Source organism: Hibiscus syriacus, unplaced genomic scaffold (genome assembly GCF_006381635.1).
Source record: "Hibiscus syriacus cultivar Baekdansim isolate YM2019G1 unplaced genomic scaffold, ASM638163v2 tig00112530_pilon, whole genome shotgun sequence".
In the NCBI taxonomy this organism is placed as follows: Eukaryota; Viridiplantae; Streptophyta; class Magnoliopsida; order Malvales; family Malvaceae; genus Hibiscus; species Hibiscus syriacus.
Genome location: NW_024063358.1, coordinates 982,543 through 1,000,031, shown reverse-complemented (window position 1 = coordinate 1,000,031; position 17,489 = coordinate 982,543). Strand labels below are relative to the sequence as shown.

Here is a 17,489-nt window from a genome sequence, read left to right as displayed (position 1 = left end):
TCCTCTAAATAATATAGTGACATGTGTCATTACATATCAATTAGACAATTTAAAAATGTAAATAATGCGAATCAATCATCTATCGACAACATTTAACTTTCCAGTTGATTTGATGGTTAACAAATTTGATATAATTAACAATTGAGATTCATTATTTATATATTATATCAATTTGATCATAAATTTAATATAATTTAATAAATTTAATCCTTCAATCATACGACGACACATGTTACTAATAACACGTGTTTCATTTTTTAATCAATTCTAATCGAAAATCGATTTAGTAACATGTGTAACAAATACATATGCTAGCATGCTTGAATATATCATAGTATTATAATTTTTTAACAAAATACATAAATACATACCTTATCAAATAATATGCTAGTCAAATGCTCGTTCCATAAATTAAGTACTATATTATACAATTTTCCGACACGAATTGAAATTATCAAGCATATGAACACGTATACAAACTTAATTTTGATTATATTTTATATTAGGGGTGAACAAATCTCGACTCGACTCAAAAAATCAAATATATTTTTTTCAATTTCAAATTATTCAAGTCGAGTTATTCGAGTCAATCCAAATTATTAATTTGGTTTTGGAGTTCGAGTCGAATTGAAATTTTGAAATTTCGAGTTACTCAAAAAATAAAAAATTTAACAAATTATTTTGATAATTTTACGATTTAGTCACTGCTTTCATTATTCTTTCAATCCATTATTCATTTTAAGTTTAATTTTACCAAATTTGAAACTCAGGCTTTCAATTCCTCTTTTTGATAACAAATTTTATATTTTTCAATTTAACACATTAATTTTTTATCCTTATTTTGCCAATTCATCATTTATCTTAAGTCTATTTTTTATCAAATTTGAATTATGTGCTCATATACCATACTAGAATATCTATATAACTTTGATTCATACTTTTTTTTACTAAAAATGTACTCTTTTTTATTTAGTCCCTTAACTTTGTATTTTACTCAAATTGGTATATGATATTTTCACAATAAATGCACACTTTACCTTTTTCGATTTTTCATTTCCATTTTCATTTGTTCTTCAATGGGGCAGATTCCAATCCTCATGGACATCATCGGATTCATCAAAGACAGTGCTTCTCAAAGCAAGGCAGCTATGCTTTCCGATACCAAAACCCTATCCCTCCACTTAGCCTTACTAAGAGCCACGACCGACGACCCTTTCACTCCACCCGACCCGAAACACTTGGACGCTTTACTCGGCTCCGGTTATACCTCACGGGCCACCGTTTCCACCGTCGTCGAGGCCCTCATGGACCGTCTCCAGACTACCCGTGACGCCTCCGTTGCCCTCAAGTGCCTCATCACAGCCCATCACATCGTTAAACGCGGCAGCTTCATTCTTCAAGATCAGCTCTCCGTTTACCTTCCAATGGCGGCCGGAACCACATTAAACTTTCCAATTTCAGAGATAACACCACGTCGTTAACCTGGGAACTTTCCTCGTGGGTTAGATGGTATGTTTTCGACCATTATTCCCCCCGGGGAAAATATGTGGTTCCAATATCTAATTTAGAGCAAATATTCAACGGAAACAATTTGCAGGTATGCTTTATACCTTGAAAATCTGTTACAAACGTCAAGGATTCTGTGCTTCTTTCTAAGTTCTACTTCAAACAGTGTAGATAAAGATGAAGAACAAGAAGAGAAAGTGTCATCGCTTATAAATAGCCAGTTGCTTAATGAAACAAACTCTGGTGAATTTGCTCGAACAGATTTCGAGAATGCCCCATTCTTTTCACGCCGACGGTAACTTGTTGGTGGAAGAGGTTTCGAGGTTGGTGGGTGAGGATTATCTCTCATCGATCAACGAGGTTTCAATCCGAGTCGGTGAGATTAGAGAGAGACCGAGTCGTTTGAGCTTTTTTGACTCGGTTGAGTTGGTGCTTGCTTTGGAGAGATCGGAAGATTGTAAAGAGAGATTGTCAGCACTTTCGCAGATGAAGAATGTGTCGTTTGAGACCGTTTGGCATTCGATAAGTGAAATCAAGGATCAAATTGGGAACGATAAAGTTTGCGGAGGAGGAAGACGGTTGAGTGTGGGGAGCAGTAAGAACAGGGTTAGCTAGTCATTCCGGTATGGGGAGCGAGTTCTGAAGCTTGCTGACTCAGTCAAGTTCTCTTCAACAAGGTTTTCTTTCTAAGCTTCAGGATTAATTTTTTACTTGCGATATATACATAAGATTATTGTTTGATATACTATTAACTCATAAAGTGTTTGGATCAATGGAAAATTTAGATTTATTTCTTTAATACGTTTTGCGTTATGATGGAATCGTGTGTAATTAACAAGTAACAAAGAAGCAGCAGATGGCACCGAATTTTCAAATGACGTGTCGGCCAAAAGGTGCAATGTGCTGAAATACTCCACCTTCACTCTCAACAAAACCCAAACACATGCTGTTCTGAAGTGGGAAGCTCCCATTTGCAACTGTAATCCTCTTTTCAGATTTTAAAAAAAACACTAAAAAAATATTAATATCCTCTTAACACTAAAAATATTAATATAATGTTTAAAATAATTCGTTAATCCTAAAATTTTAAGTTAAGATGTCACTCATAGTAAAGAATCTAAAGTTCAAATAATTGTGTAACCATATTATGTATATTATCAATCAATTAAAATAAAATTTTAAACATATATTATTTTATTATTAAAATATTTTAGTAAAATACAGATATTAGATACAACATTCTAGGGATGGGCACGGGTTTGTTTCGGTTAATCAGACCCGAGTCGAAAATTATACATCATTCACCTGATCCGATCGGAATCAAAAAAATATACACCCTCTTAAGATTAATGATTGATATTTTTTTTATTGAAACCCACTAATTTTATTAATGATTAATAGTTTTTTTAATAAAAAGCCGTTAGTTTTTATTTAAAATATAAAATATACAGAATTTCAATGAATATTTTCAAGCATACACATAAACATAAACTAAATTATAATTAGGACATTTTCCTATAAATATTAACACAAAAACTAGTCACCTAGATCACACAATGATCAAAGAAAAAAAAAAAAGATTAAAAAAATTAATGCTCGAACAAAATAAAGATACGAATAAATCTAACTGCATTAACAAACGAATCACAAAAGGGAATGAAATTACTGAAGACCACCTACAAATCGCAAATCACAGTCAAGCGACGTGAGAAAACTATCTACGAACGTAAAACGCGTATTTAAATCAATCCAGGGTCCAAAGCAGGAAAGATCATGATAACAAATAAGTGTGATCAGTCGTGACGATATCAAATCTAACCCTGAGAAAAAGGATAAACGAAGACAACAACAAAAGATCGTAAACTACCAAAAGGTAGAGAAAAACGTGCCACAAAAAGAACATGTCACAAAGATATAAATATTTTTATTAAAAAAACTAAAATAAAGGCAATTAGTGTACGACAACCAACATCAAAATCGATGTCGCTATCGGTTAAATAAAATTAAAAAAGAAAAAGTTGAATTGAATTGATTAATAAAATAAAGAAGAGCAAATTCATCGCCGTCGCCGGCTCAATCTCCATCTTGAGAAAAAAAAATTACAGATTCTATGATTTGAATCAATTGAAACGATAATCATGATTGTATTTAAAGTACATAATTCTGACACGTGAATAACTGTTCAGAGAGTGACACGAGGCTTCTCAATTTTCTTCTTGGGTCTAGCTATCGCCATTTTCAAAGCTCTCTTAAGCATACCTATCCCTTCATTTCCACTTAACCCTTTGATCCACAACACGCTTTTATTCCTCCCCCCTATAAACACCATCTCCGCCCTCACGACCGTCCCGTTTGCCTTCCTAATTTCTCGTGTGAGATCATGTATCAGCTCCGGCCTGTCGTCACAACTGAATGTTGCCTTCACCATACTCCCATCCTTTTGATGATAACCCAAACTCAAGTTGTTTGACTCGCCAGGGAGCACACGCTCCAAGCTTCCATTACAACCTCCTTTCATTTCTCTTACTCTCTTTTTCAGCTCCTTTACCAGCCTCACTGTCTCGCCTAACACCGATGCCTTGTCCATCTGTTCACTTGAAATGAAAAGTTTAACCGAGTACCCTTTTTCTTTATAAAGGAGGCCTCAACTTAGGATCATCAATTATGTTACCATTGAAATGTAATGGTAATTAAATTTATCTTCACTTACTTTGATCAAGTTCGGTAGGATGGTTCGGAGCATGTCAAACTGTTGACTGATCCGCTTTCTTCGATCCCTCTCAGCAATTCTGTGTTTCAGGGCATTGGCTACCTTGGCCTCAGCCTTTGATTTAGACTTCTTTGTCAGACTTTGGAAGCTGAAATCAATCGCTGAAACTGAACCGTAGTGAACATGTTGTTGCATATCCTGTTCTAACCACAGGTACAAAGCAGATGATTTATAGGAAGAATGCTCGATCAAGGAATAAGAATATAGTGAAAACAGTGAACTGTTACCTTTTTCAGACGAACCATTGGGGGAGCTTCGGTTTTCTCCGGTAGAACTTGTTCCGTAGAGAGATAGATCATAGAGTAGGAAAGTGATTTTGATCGAAGATTAAATGATCTTTGACCAAGGTAATATCCTTTTAAAGTTTATTAATAAATGGCATATGCATGCAGTAAAGAGGTGAAGAACAAGAGATATCAAAGCTAATAAATGAGAGTTAATGTATGAAGCATGGGCTGATTTCATGAAATATTCGATACAATCTAAACATTAACTTCTCGAGATACTGGGACTGGGATTGTTGAATGTTGATTATGATATGCATGATTTTCTTATGATTTCATGTCTTGTAGTTGAACGTGGAGAATTTGCCATTATCCCCATCCTCTTACTAGCAAAGGAATAGCTAATAATAAAGGTTACAAATTAAAGATATTGAAGAGAACTTAAATTAGGCGGGTTCTTTTTGGTTGTATACCCTTGAAAGAGCACCTAGACACATCAAACATGGGCCTGACTGAATGTGCTTCGTTTGACAGAACTAGCAAAAATTTATACAAAATTATAAGCAGGCAAAAAATTATAAAAATGTTTACGTTCTCGCAGCCCTGACAACATTAGCAAGATAAGCTAGAATCAAGGTTAGCTTCAGAAAGAGACAGACCATAGATAAATGCAGAAGAGCTTAACATGGCAAAATGATAATTTCACCACCTAGGAATATCAAACTCTATACCCCCCCCCCCGGAAGACAGTGTCCGAAGCTCGTAAGAAATGTCTGTGAGACAACAATAACAGTGTCTAGGTCATCACTCCCAAGTATCCACGAATTCATTCTATTTTGACCAATAGACAATTCAATCCTAATATTCAAATGTGAGTGTTGGACAAAGGTACATGTTCATCATTGGTATGCTCTATTTTCTTTTTTCCTTTCTGCATACTCTTATCGAAAATGTGCCATATATGTGTACTTCATGGAAAATGAATAGTCTTAGTTTTAATCAAAGGGTTGATCTTCATCTAAAACAAAAGGAGCCAACACTGTGCTTGCACTTGAAGAGCTTGAAACACGAGTGAATATAAAATGTCCACTAAATCCTACAAAAGCCGGTTTAAGAACCAGAGATCGACACTATCGATTAAGAACATAACATCAAAACACACAATTAAGAACCATAACACAGTTTCCATTGATAATAACAACAAAACAACAAGAAGCTGATCAAGATTCAAGAACCTGTACCATAACTACTGCATCTTTTTACCACCAGCGAGGCTAGAAAACACAATGTCAGCCACACCAGCATCTACACACAAAATTTTTGCTTCATGTTAACCTGTACTGTTGAAAATCATACAAGCACAATGAGGAAATCCCTTAACACAACTGATTTTTTCCAGTCTAAACTGTCTTGATCTTCACCCCTCTCCCTGCAATTTTCTTAGCACTCCTTGCCACAGATTTTACTCTCTTCATCAAGACCCTTGCTTCACCATTGTTGAAACCTTCTGCTTTCACTTCACCAGCCTCATTTTTCACTTCCATTTCCTTCTCATCATCACTATCAGAAATCTCCACAACATGTCTTTTCGTAGTATCTCGCCGTCCGAACCCTTTCTTATCACCCATTGAACTATTCCCGGAATCGTATTTCACCCATAAATGTTCCGGTGGCGCGGCCACGGCCACCGCATGAAACCCTTTTCTACAGTTCCGGCAACGCAAGTGGCACTCTTCATACCTCTTCTCATACTCGAACTTGTAATAGCAGTAGGAACATGCAGTCCAAATTGTGCCCATGTTAAAATAATGGGTTTCCCGCCTTTGGTTGCCTGCAATCTTTTTTTCGGATGGTTTGACCATTACTTTGCCGTGATTTGAAACCAGAGTTAGCAACTTTTTGACTAAAATTGAATTTATCGCTCATTGGGGTTTAAGGCTTTTAGATAATGGAGGATTTGAGTTAGGATTAGGGCTCGGGTTTTGGAAATAGAGTCTCTGGAGCGTAGAAAAGGTCGACCGGCGGGCCCAGGATTTGGTAAATCTCGAATGATTCGGATCGGATTCTTCGCGGCCGGCGAGAGAGAAGTAGAAAGAAACAGGGGAAACCGATATACTGAAGAATTGCTTTCCGAGGTTAAAATATAGCGTAAACTATATATTTAGTACATAAACTATAGTTTTAGTACCTAAACCGTAGTTTTAGTCCTTAAACTTTAAATTTTTTTAAAAACCATAGATGACATATAATTTTTGTTTCATTTTAGTATCATACCGTTAAAAACTTAAAGTACAAACGAACGGTGGACCATGAAAGAATGACGAAGAATCCATATCGATTTGGGGAGATTGAGGTATTTTTTGGTGCACCAGATGTTAGAATCACACTCAGGGGGCCAAAAAGGTGCGGGCTGAAAAGTTTGGGTTTCATCGACCGATGGATGCGACGGTCGACGACTGTAACGGGACGACTGGTAAATTTGATAATTTAGGTACTAAACGTTATGCATGATTTTTGGGGGAAAAAGAATGTTCAGGGATTAAAATGAACTAAAATTGATAATTTAGGTACTAAACGCAAATTTACCCTAAAATACAATGCTTTATGATTTGGGGAAATTTGATAAATGATCACTGGTGTTTGAGTAAATTTTACTTTTCCCTGTTAATCTTTTAAAAGTAACGATTTAATAATAATGCTATTGATTAATAATCATAATTAAGCTGGATTTTCATAAAAATGATATTTTTAAGAAAAAATATATATCCGTATCTAAAACTGTACACATGAATTTATCACATACAAAGTCTGAAAAGGAAAATAAAATCCATGCTTTTGGATACAAAAGCTGGATTTTTTTCCAGAAAAAAAACTTGGTTGATTTAAAGTTGAGCTCTCTAAATGGTGATCTTTCTTCAATAAGATAATAAGGGTTTCTAGTTGCTGGAGAAGAAACAAGTCTCTTCTTGTTTTCCTTGTGTCATGGAGTTCGTCTTTACCTTTCATGTCGTGTCATTGTCAAAAGACTGCACAATCCTCCCCAAGATTCCCATCAGTTTACTGTCTTCGCTGGACAGCTCTTTGGTCCGGTCACCTAAGCTCATAAAGAATCCGAGCAGATTTTCCCGATCTGTTGACAACTTCGTGTTGTTTTCGACCAAAGCCTCTGATGTTCTCTGCCTTGCTTCCGAATCGGACACCAGTAGTAGTTTCTCCTCTATGATCTTGTCGTGCTCTTTTGTGAGTTGATGAATGTTTTCCTCTGCTGAATTCACTGCTTCTAGTTCCATTGCTTTGAGCTCTTGCACTAGTGACGCTACCTGCTGCCGGAGATTAACAATTATCCCATCTTTCTCTTCGGTTACACGGACAAGTTCATGTTTCTCTTTATTGATAGTTTCCTCAACCTCCGCTTGCACAAGAAGAGAAGCTTCTAATTCTTTACGCAGTGACTGACTTTCTCTGAGGTCGACTTTTAACCGCCGGCGATAGATTCCCGTATCCACAATTCATATTCAAGTTCATGTCCTTCACAAGTTTTCTCAACCAATTCAGAATTTGCTTTCTCCAGGGCTTTGTGGACTTCTTTCAGTTCCCTTGTATTTCTCAAGTTCTTTCTGCCTCAGGGCTAACTGTTCTTCCAACTTCCAAGTGATCCGATGATTCAATCTTCTTCGTTAAAGTAGCTGTTCTCTTTCGTGCTTCAGCCAATTCAACGTTTGCAGTTTCTAAAGCATCACAAACTTCATGAAGTTTATCTCCGAATTCATTTTCTTGATGCCTCTCGCGCTCTTTCTGTGTCAGGAGCCACCGCTCTTCTATCTGATCTAAAGACTCGACCTTCTCATCAGCGAATCTGTTCTCTCTTGTTCTTCAGTCAGTTCAGATTTTGCAGTTTCTAAAGCATCACAAACTTCTCTAAGTTCCATCTTGAGAACTTTGAGAGCGGCATCTTTACGCTGTAACTGAGAGCTCGATATTCCATTTCCCTATAAATTGACTCCTTTGTGCCCAATTTATGTCTCAGAGAAGCAACTTCTTTGTCCCTCTGGGAATTCAAGCAGTCCAGTTGTGATTTTGCATCCTGGCATTCAGAAAAAATGGTTTCATAGAGTGTTTGAACTCCAAAATTTCAAGTTCTAGGTACTTACTTTGGTTTTCTTCGTGAGCCAAGACTTGATTGCAAATCTGTAACCGGTTTTGAAGATCTCCAGCAACTTGGATCTGTGAATCTAACGTTGTCTGCAGCAAAGAAATCTCAGCAAGCAATGTAGACTTTTCTTGCTCCCATTCCTTCTTACTCGCCTTCAACCAGTCCCGAAGCTTCTCATGGGCTTCTTCTAAATGTTTGAACTGCTCTTTCTTCCATTTTAGCTGATATTCAACCTTCCTCTACCTGAACCAACAAATCATCTCTTTCCCTCAGCTCCCTTGGATTTTTTACCGCCTTCTCGGCTTCTAAACACTTCTTCTTTGAAACAGATGGGTCCCCTTTGAGACCTTCAATCTCTGCCTTGAGCACATTGATATTTTGTTCTTGATCTATACTCAGCTCATTTGCCTCATCTAAAGCCAAGACCAACCTTCGAATTTCCTGCTCCGAGTTCCGATTTCTCTCGTCATGCTCAGCTCTCAGCTTAGCGTTCGCTGCATTCAAATGCCTGACACTACATTCTTTTTCATTCAGGTTGCATTTCAGATCTTCATTTGATCGATTCACTGACGCGATTTCCTCTTCTTTTTCAAGAAGTTGTTGCATCAGCATCTCGATTTTCGAAGTCGCTTCTCGGATCTTCGTTACCTGCTCATTCTGCACTTTCTTCAATTGCTCACATGATTCAACTTTGCTCATGAAATCTTCCCTCAACTTTTCATTCTCAACTTCGACTCCTTCTACCTCTTCAGGAATCTTCTCCTTTCCCATTCCCCCCCCCCCCGATAATACAGTTAACAAATTCCACCTATTTGTAACCAAAGTGCAAATATTTTAGAAGTGAAAATGTTCATAAAATATTTAAATAACCATATAATATTGATAATAATTTTAAAAAATAAAAAATAATAAACTACACAAATGATCACTAATACTTGAGTAAATTTTCATTTTTCTCATTGAATTTTCAAAAGTAACAAATGGTCACTAATATTATCATTTCATAACGAATTGGTCACTAATGTTATCATTTTATAACAAATCGGTCACTTGTCTGTTATCTCTGTAACAGAAATTTGATTTAGCACGTTTAGGTGCTGAACTGATGATTTCCACCCAGAGTTATCTTGCTGTGCAATGAGGGATGAACCCAAAAATTTTATTTCTCTAACTTCGAGCACTGGCTGAGAATGGTAAAAGCACAAAAAACACCAAAAACTAACAAGGAGATGGTTGTTTAAAATCAAATGTCATGGATGGCCTCTTCACATAAACTATATACATGAGTAGCTGATGAACATGACCAATTAAGCAGCTGTCTATGCTTTAAATGAGAGCTTGAAAATTGGTTTCATTGACTTCTTTATCTCCTTCGGGGTCTAAAACTCCTATTTCCTGGACATCTACCTAGCGTTCTGAACGAGGAATAAAAGAAACTGGAAATAAATTTGAAACTTTTTTAAATATGTACCATTTAAAATTTTAGAGCAGCTTTAGTCTCAAGCTTTTATGTCTGAACAAATAGTGACATTATAGATGACGACGGTTAACAGTCAAATGACTTTTTTGTTCTAAAAAGATAACGTTTTTGTTATAAGACTATAACATTAGTGATCATCTTATTACTTTTAAAACTTCGACGAGGAAAACGAAAATTTACTCAAACATTAATGATCGTTTATGTAGTTTACCCTTATTTTTTTTAAAGAATTATAATTTATAAATCATAAATTACCATATGAACGCGTCAACGACAACTGCTAAAAGAGCAAGATAGACTAATTTGACTCCACATTAAACACCCTGTAATAAAAATAGCCCTAAAGACTACTTGTTTTCATGTCAAATTCAAACTGAAGAACCCTTTAATCATTTACTCCTGCTTAAAAAATACTTCTTGTTATTTTCTTCTTCTTTAAAGAATAGTTCTATACATTCCACAAGGAGACCAACTCTTGCAAAGTAAAGAAATAAATAGAGTTTGAGTGAGAGACTATAAGCTTTAGGGCTTTTTCTATTGACTGTAAACTCGACGGACTACCACCTAATTACGTTATTAAAGTTCAATTCTTGACTTCAAAAAGTTCACTAAAATGAGATGGAAGTTCCTTTTCCATGGAGGTTTTGGGGAGGTGGAAATAAGGAGAAACAGCCTGTTACCGATGGAACAGGAACGAGGGAACGCAGTGAAGAGAGGAGTGCCATCGATGAAGAATTCGATATAGTGGTGGTTCCATCGGACGGTCAAGAATGGTGCACTGGTTGGGAAGAACCTCACGGTGCCGGCTTTCGTGGTGATGAAGATGATGGTTTCGCGGTGCTTATTCCTTGTTATAAACTTGGTTGCAAGGAGATTGTCTCAATAACTAGTTAAATGATTTGTGTTAAACCTTTCAATGTAAAAGATTGATAAGAATGATGGGTTAAATAATTTTTTTTTTGGGTATAATTTGAGATTTTTACTGTAGATGCTCGGTTTTGTCCGGGGCCAGATCGGAACAGACCCAAAGCTGAGCAATTGAAGGCCCAACTCAAGTCCACGTGAATACTCCCTAGAAGACTAAAAGCAGTTATCGGGTCAGTTTTTTAATTAATTAGGAAAACTGCATTAGTAAACTGTTTTGTAAGTGGGGGGTTTATTAACCATTATCATTGCTAAAAGAGGGGGACACGAGAACAAAAAAGGGGGGTCCAGAAACAAAAGGGAGAGCAACACAATCAACACAAAAAACGACCAGATACAGAGAAAAAAAAAAAGAATCAGAGAACCATTGAAAAGAAAATGAACGAAAAACACAGAAATAAAGGAAGAAGGTAACCAAAAACGAAGGAAGCAATAATCAGGGACTATCAGCCGAGAACCCTACTAGTCATTAACAATTTCACACTGTAAAAGAATACAAAAAGAAACGATAGTGTAACTTCATAATTCGAAACCAGAGAAAGCAAAAGAAATACGAGGAATTTCGAGGTATTCTTTTTGGGTTTTCTTTTCGATTTTTCTATATATATATATATATCTCTTTTCGTGTGCATTTGTGTTGTGTTACAATTAGAGGAAGTTAAACAATATTCTTTTAAAAAATAGAATCCATGTGAAGTAGTGCAAGCATCAAAAGTTTCTAAAGTTTTTTTATTTTCTTTCGGACCATAGCCAACTTTTCTTCACATTTTTTTGAAACCAAAGCAGAGATAGAGAAGATGAGTTATTGTTATTACCTTACTCGTTGGTTGAGCAGCGTTCGTCTGGTGCGTAGAAAGCCTTAGAGGTCGAAAGATGAAGAGGGTTGGTGAGAACGACGTTGAAGAGAAAGTGAAGTCGAAATGCCAATTTGTGTTTGTAAAGAGTTTGTTTTTTGCGTTTTAGACTTTAGATTGGAGGTTAGCAAGGTGAGGCAAGAGCTGTGAGGGGTTCGAGATCATTGGTTTAGGTCATTGGACCACCGTTTATAGTGGTCGGGATTAAGAGTTAAGGGCCACAGTCGTGTTGAGGGAGAGAAGTAGAAGAAGAAGGTAGATGGGAAATGGGTAGAGAGAACGGTGCTGGGGAATGTTAGGAGAGGATGAGAATGATTTAGGGTTAGAAATGTTACCCTAAAATCCCATATATCAGAACGTCCAAACGGCGTCGTTTAGCCAGGTCCAAAACGGCGGTGTTTCATCAGGCTAGAACCTTATGTGTTCTAGGATAGTGGGTTAATTGCGTGATAGGTCATTCCGTTTTCGGCCTGCTTCTTTATGGTCCTTAAATTGAATTTTATTGGGTTTTTGATTTCGTATCTTAATTTTAAGCGTTTTATATCTTAGCCTAGAATCATGTTAGGGCCATTTTTGCACTGTTTTTACATTGGTTGTGTAATTTACGGAACTTTCATTTTGGTCCTTGAACGAATCTTTTGCGCCTTCTTAATTTGGTCTTCATATTTATGAACACTTTTCATGTTAGTCCTTAAATGTTTTTATGTTTTATTTTTGAAATGTAATTTGTAATTTTGGTTGTTTGACAATTTAGTCACTTAGCATGTTTTTTTAATTTAATGGTTAATTCCTACTTTGCATGCTTAGTTTAATTTTATTTTATTCTGGTCCTTCATGGTAATTTTGAATATGAAATCGAGTTACTAATAGTATGTTTTATTGTATATATTGTTTTATGCTAATGTATGCCAGTGTCGTTGTATGCATGTATATACCATATCACCATACTTTATTTTAGACTTAGGTGTTCATTTGAATATAGGATATTATTTAATTAGGTTTTACATGACATTATTTTGCATAATATGCATAATAGCCTCACTTGCATAACTCGACATATTCATAATTGGATTAAGGGTAATATATTTTTAATTTAAAATTGTTTTAAGTGGGCAGTCATAACTGATTTGAGGTCCGCTTTTAATGATTTTAAAATAAAAGTATATCCCGAAAGTGAAACAAAAAAATTTATTCGTCACCTAAAATTTGGGAACGAGAGAAAAAGAAATGTTCGCTTATTTAAATATATCGAGAAAATGTTGTTATATCTTTAAGATCTGGTCTCGATATTTGTAAATAATCGAACATTCTTTATCTTTCTAAAACGACTTGGTAATTTTAATTTAATTTGTTTGAGTGTTTTTGAATGTTTTAAATTTACAATTTTATTTTATGGGATCAAAAATCAAAATAAATTCGAATTTGTAAAGTTCATTGCAAAGACGTTAATTAATCGACTAGGTACCGATTTAGGGCGTTGTGGGGGTGCTAATCCTTTCCCACATGTAACCGACTCCCGAACTCGGATTTTGGTAACGCAGACCTCAATTTGTTGTTTTAATTAAAATTAATTTTTATTTAAAATGACAAAGCATTTTTGGGTGCCTAATCACACCCTAATCAAAGATTGGTGGCGACTCTTCGAACCGTATTTTTCGATCGTAAAGGAAACTCAAAATTTTTTGAAACGAGAGGTCTTTTAAATCGCATATGTTTTTAAAATAAAAAGAGATAATTAAGAATTAATGTGGTTTTCAAAATCTCACCTTTTTCACCTTTTAGAAAAAAATCGTTTCGACAGCTTGGCGACTCCGCTGAGGACTTTTTTTAGAGAGTCAGGCCGATAGTCGATTAATTAAGTGTTTTTGCAATTGAAAGTTACAAATTCGTTTTAATTTGGTTTTTGATCCATTGTTTGGTTTTTAATAAGTTTTGCTTGTAATTTGATTTTTTTTAATTCAATTAACAATTAAATAGTTGTACTAATTTGTTTGCTAATGGTTTCAGATTAATTGTGTGAATTTAGGAAATTTTGAGTATTTTTATTGTGTTTTTTCGCTTTTCCTCACACACTGCATAGTTGCATTTTCATGACATGAGCTAAAACATCGCTCCGTCCTAATTAAGTAAGAGTGAGAGACTATGCCCTCGTGTGGTTTTCACCTCCGCATGGGATAGTGGATCGTTCCTGGAGCTCACACCTTATGGTCCTCGTGATGGTAATCACCTCCGCATGGACATAAGGAGGTGTGTTCCCTCGAAATTGAACTCGATCCCCTAAAGCCTGTGATGGGCCAGGATTGAGGGTTCGGCAGCCAAGGGGGCACCGGTAAGGACAATTCGAGAACCTATTACTTTAGAACCGAACCCATCATATAGTGAACATAGAGCCCAAACTTAGGTTGAGCCAAACCCGAACCTTAAGAATCCCGTGAGGATGGTACACAAGGAAAATATTTTTTGAGTCATTTATTTTCGTTTTTTGAATAAGCATGCAAACTAGATATTATGCGGTTAGGTTTATTTTTTAAATAAGCATGCGAATTAGATATCATGCGGTTAGGATTTATTTTTGTGAATAACAAAGCATGGGGGTAGATATCATGTTGGGTAGGATCTGATAAAGCATGATTAGGTAGCCAGCATGTGTGGGTAGGATTCTTGAACAAATTATTATCTCGACTTAATTGCTTTATGTTTGCTAACCGATCTCTTGTTATCTTTGCTTTGTTTCTTTTCTGTTTTGTATTTCACTATCCATTACATGGTGTTGATTTGGGATCGATGTCCATATAGAAGACCAGTAATATGGAATGAACGGTTTAGAAAGAGGTTGAGGACAATGCCGATGTTTTGAGGTGGTCGGAACAGTCTCAACTGACCAATGGGGACAACGTGATGCCTGGATATGTTTCGGAGTTATTTGGTTATACTCACATCAACGTGCGTCAGAATGATCTAAGTGAGCTAAAGGAGATATGGGGAAGATGGACAGTAGCCGATAAGGAGATGTTTTATCAATTGTACGACGATATTCCTTATCTTCTGGATGTTCCTATTGACCGAAATATGTTTAGAGCGTTGGCGCAATTCTGGAATCCGGCTTACAGCTGTTTCACATTTGGTAGAGTGGATCTAACACCAACAATAGAGGAGTATCAAGCTTTGGTCTGTTGTTCGAGGTCCCAGATGGATAGAGTATATACCAAGCTGCCAGTCACTCATTCGTTTAAGAAGAAATTACTATTGATGACCGGAATGAGTGAAGATTGGGTAATCAGAAACATTAAGAAGAAGGGAGACAGTGAGTGTATCTCTTGGGCTGCTTTGAAAGAAGTAATTGATCATCACCCTGATAAGAGAAAGAAGCTTGACTTGTTTGCTTTAGGGATTTATGGGCTTGTTATTTTTCCAAAGGTGCTAGGATATGCAGACGTATCAGTCGTTGACATGTTTGAAAGATTAGACAAGCACGTGGATCATGTTCCAACCATTTTAGTTGAGACGTTCCGGTCTTTGAGTTCTTGTAGGCATGAGGGAGAATGATGCTTTATAGGATGTGCGCCTTTGCTGCTAGTGTGGATTCTGAGTCATTTCAAACATGTTGAAAGAGCACCAGGATGAGTGTTTCTAGAGGGGTTTTCGCCTTTGAAGGATTTTCTTTCTAAAGAATGGCCTGGGGGCTTCACCGAAGAAAAATGGATGGTCATCTTCAAGGATATCAGAGACGGTGATATTTTGTGGCGAGCTTCGTGGAATGTCTCTTCGGCTATACTTTACCGATATGGAGAGCGAGATTGGGTTCCTTTACCAGGTATATGGGGTTCTGTTGGGTATGCACCGCTATTAGTTTCCAGACAGTATGGGTCAAGACAGTTCATTCCAGCCACATGGGACTTGGTAGGGTCGGATTTTGCATTCAAAGGAGATCAATATAAGGGTAAAGTTAAAGGGGTTGCTGAGGCCTGGAAGCAAACTCGTCGTGTGAATATGTTCACTTATGATCTCGAGTTATCTCAAGAGTACGAGAAGTGGAGAAGCGGTCGAGTAAATGACAACATCCCGATAGTGAATCCTGAAAATATTCAGCCGGTGGAGGAACAGTTGAGAGTGGTGTCATCTCCATTAGAGTTAGCTAAGCGCGATTTTGAAGCAGAACAGAGACAATGGAGAATGACTTTGCAGAAGCTGGAAGATGAAGTGTATCAAAAGGGATTGGAGATTGACATTCAGAAGAGTAGAGCAGATCGAATTGAAAAAGTAGAGAAGCAACTTCGGCTAGATTTTGACGATCTTCGATCAACTTATCAGCGAATGGTAAAAGCTCAGGTAGGTTCTAGCTCGAGTAAGTCTTTCGAATTGAGGCAAGAGGTGACGAGCCTCAAGAGAGTAGCCGGAGAGAGTCAAGAAGAGCTCAAATAAAGCAGGCACCAAGTGAAGATTTTATTAAAAGAAAAGGATTCTTTAGAGCAGCAGTTACAAGAGAGTCAAGCCCATAATTAGAATTTGAATGAGAGGATTTCAAGTTTAGAGACTACATTACGACAATACCGAAACAGGGAATGTAGCTCAAGCCGTGGGGAAGTTGAGAGTTTGAAAAAACAAGTGAGTGAGCTTGAAGCCATGGTTCAAGATTTTCAGAGGCAAACAAGTAAGCTATCGATAGTTCCTTATGAGGGGGATATACAATGGCGTTTTCGATGGGAGCGAGCTCAGGCGAGAGTTAAGCAAAGAGAAGATCTTATTGCTTGTTACCTAGGACACGCGCGGAGAATAGCTCAATATTTGATCATTTTATCCGAGGAAGCTGCTGATGTGACTAAAGAACTGGATCCCGAGGCTGAAGAAAACCAGAAGATCGTGGAGTTGCTAGCACATGTACAGTAAATAGGAGAGATGTTGCAGATTTATTTGTGATATGTTTCAACTTTGTAATTGAACGTCGTTCTAATATAAAGAGTTGTTCTAAGGAGTCGTTCCAGGATCAACACCCTACATTTTACATATGCATTTTTAATACATTTAAATTTTTGCATCGCATTTTATTCATTCATAATCATATATTTCATATTCATTAATAAATATCAGTGATAACAAAATGACTCTGTGACAGAGTAATACTGGAAAATCCCAAGCATATCTACAGAACCAGGAAGAAAGTTATGGAGGATAAACTTGCCCAAATTGAGAAGGCTCAGTTGGAGTTATAAGATAATATCAGGAAAAGGCAAGAAGATATGATGAATGCCCAAAAGGAGATGCTTGCCAAGTTTACGAGTATGTTGGAAGGAAGAAATCCAGAACATGGGAAAAGCCCTATGCCAGAAGGTGTAACTGAGGACCCACTTCATCATCCAGGGTTAACCCCAGAACAATCTCAGAACGTTCAAGTGACCCCTGTTCATATCGGGAAGGTACACATTAATCCAGTCGGTGTTTCTATTAACGTACAGCCTGGATCTAGTTCATATCAGGAAGAACATAAATATCATCAAGTTCCGGACCTTGATGAAGAAGCCAAGAAGGACCAAAACAATCCGTTGGAAGAGAAATGGAAACAGCTAGAAAGAGAAGTCAG

General features: G+C 36.7%; 1 protein-coding gene and 2 pseudogenes across 1 annotated transcript; 1 reads left to right on the top strand and 2 right to left on the bottom strand.

The window, feature by feature from the left end:
• The first annotated feature begins 1,061 nt into the window (after nt 1-1,061).
• Nucleotides 1,062-2,196, top strand: LOC120181758 (annotated as a pseudogene).
• Nucleotides 2,197-3,614: 1,418 nt separating this feature from the next.
• LOC120181649 (transcription factor bHLH131-like) lies at nt 3,615-4,556 on the bottom strand. Its single transcript, XM_039186735.1, has 2 exons — nt 4,217-4,556; nt 3,615-4,093 (listed from the first exon to the last, which is right to left on the bottom strand). The coding sequence occupies exons 1-2, from the start codon at nt 4,409-4,411 to the stop codon at nt 3,689-3,691; spliced, it is 600 nt and encodes a 199-aa protein (XP_039042666.1). The 5' UTR covers nt 4,412-4,556; the 3' UTR covers nt 3,615-3,688.
• A 2,946-nt stretch (nt 4,557-7,502) lies between these two features.
• Nucleotides 7,503-9,424, bottom strand: LOC120181757 (annotated as a pseudogene).
• Nucleotides 9,425-17,489: the final 8,065 nt, after the last annotated feature.

Coding starts and splice junctions, on each gene's coding strand:
- LOC120181649 (XM_039186735.1), bottom strand. CDS start 4,411: ATGCAACAACATGTTCACTACGGTTCAGTTTCAGCGATTGATTTCAGC. Junction 4,094..4,216: donor TCCTACCGAACTTGATCAAA/GTAAGTGAAGAT, acceptor TCAAGTGAACAG/ATGGACAAGGCATCGGTGTT.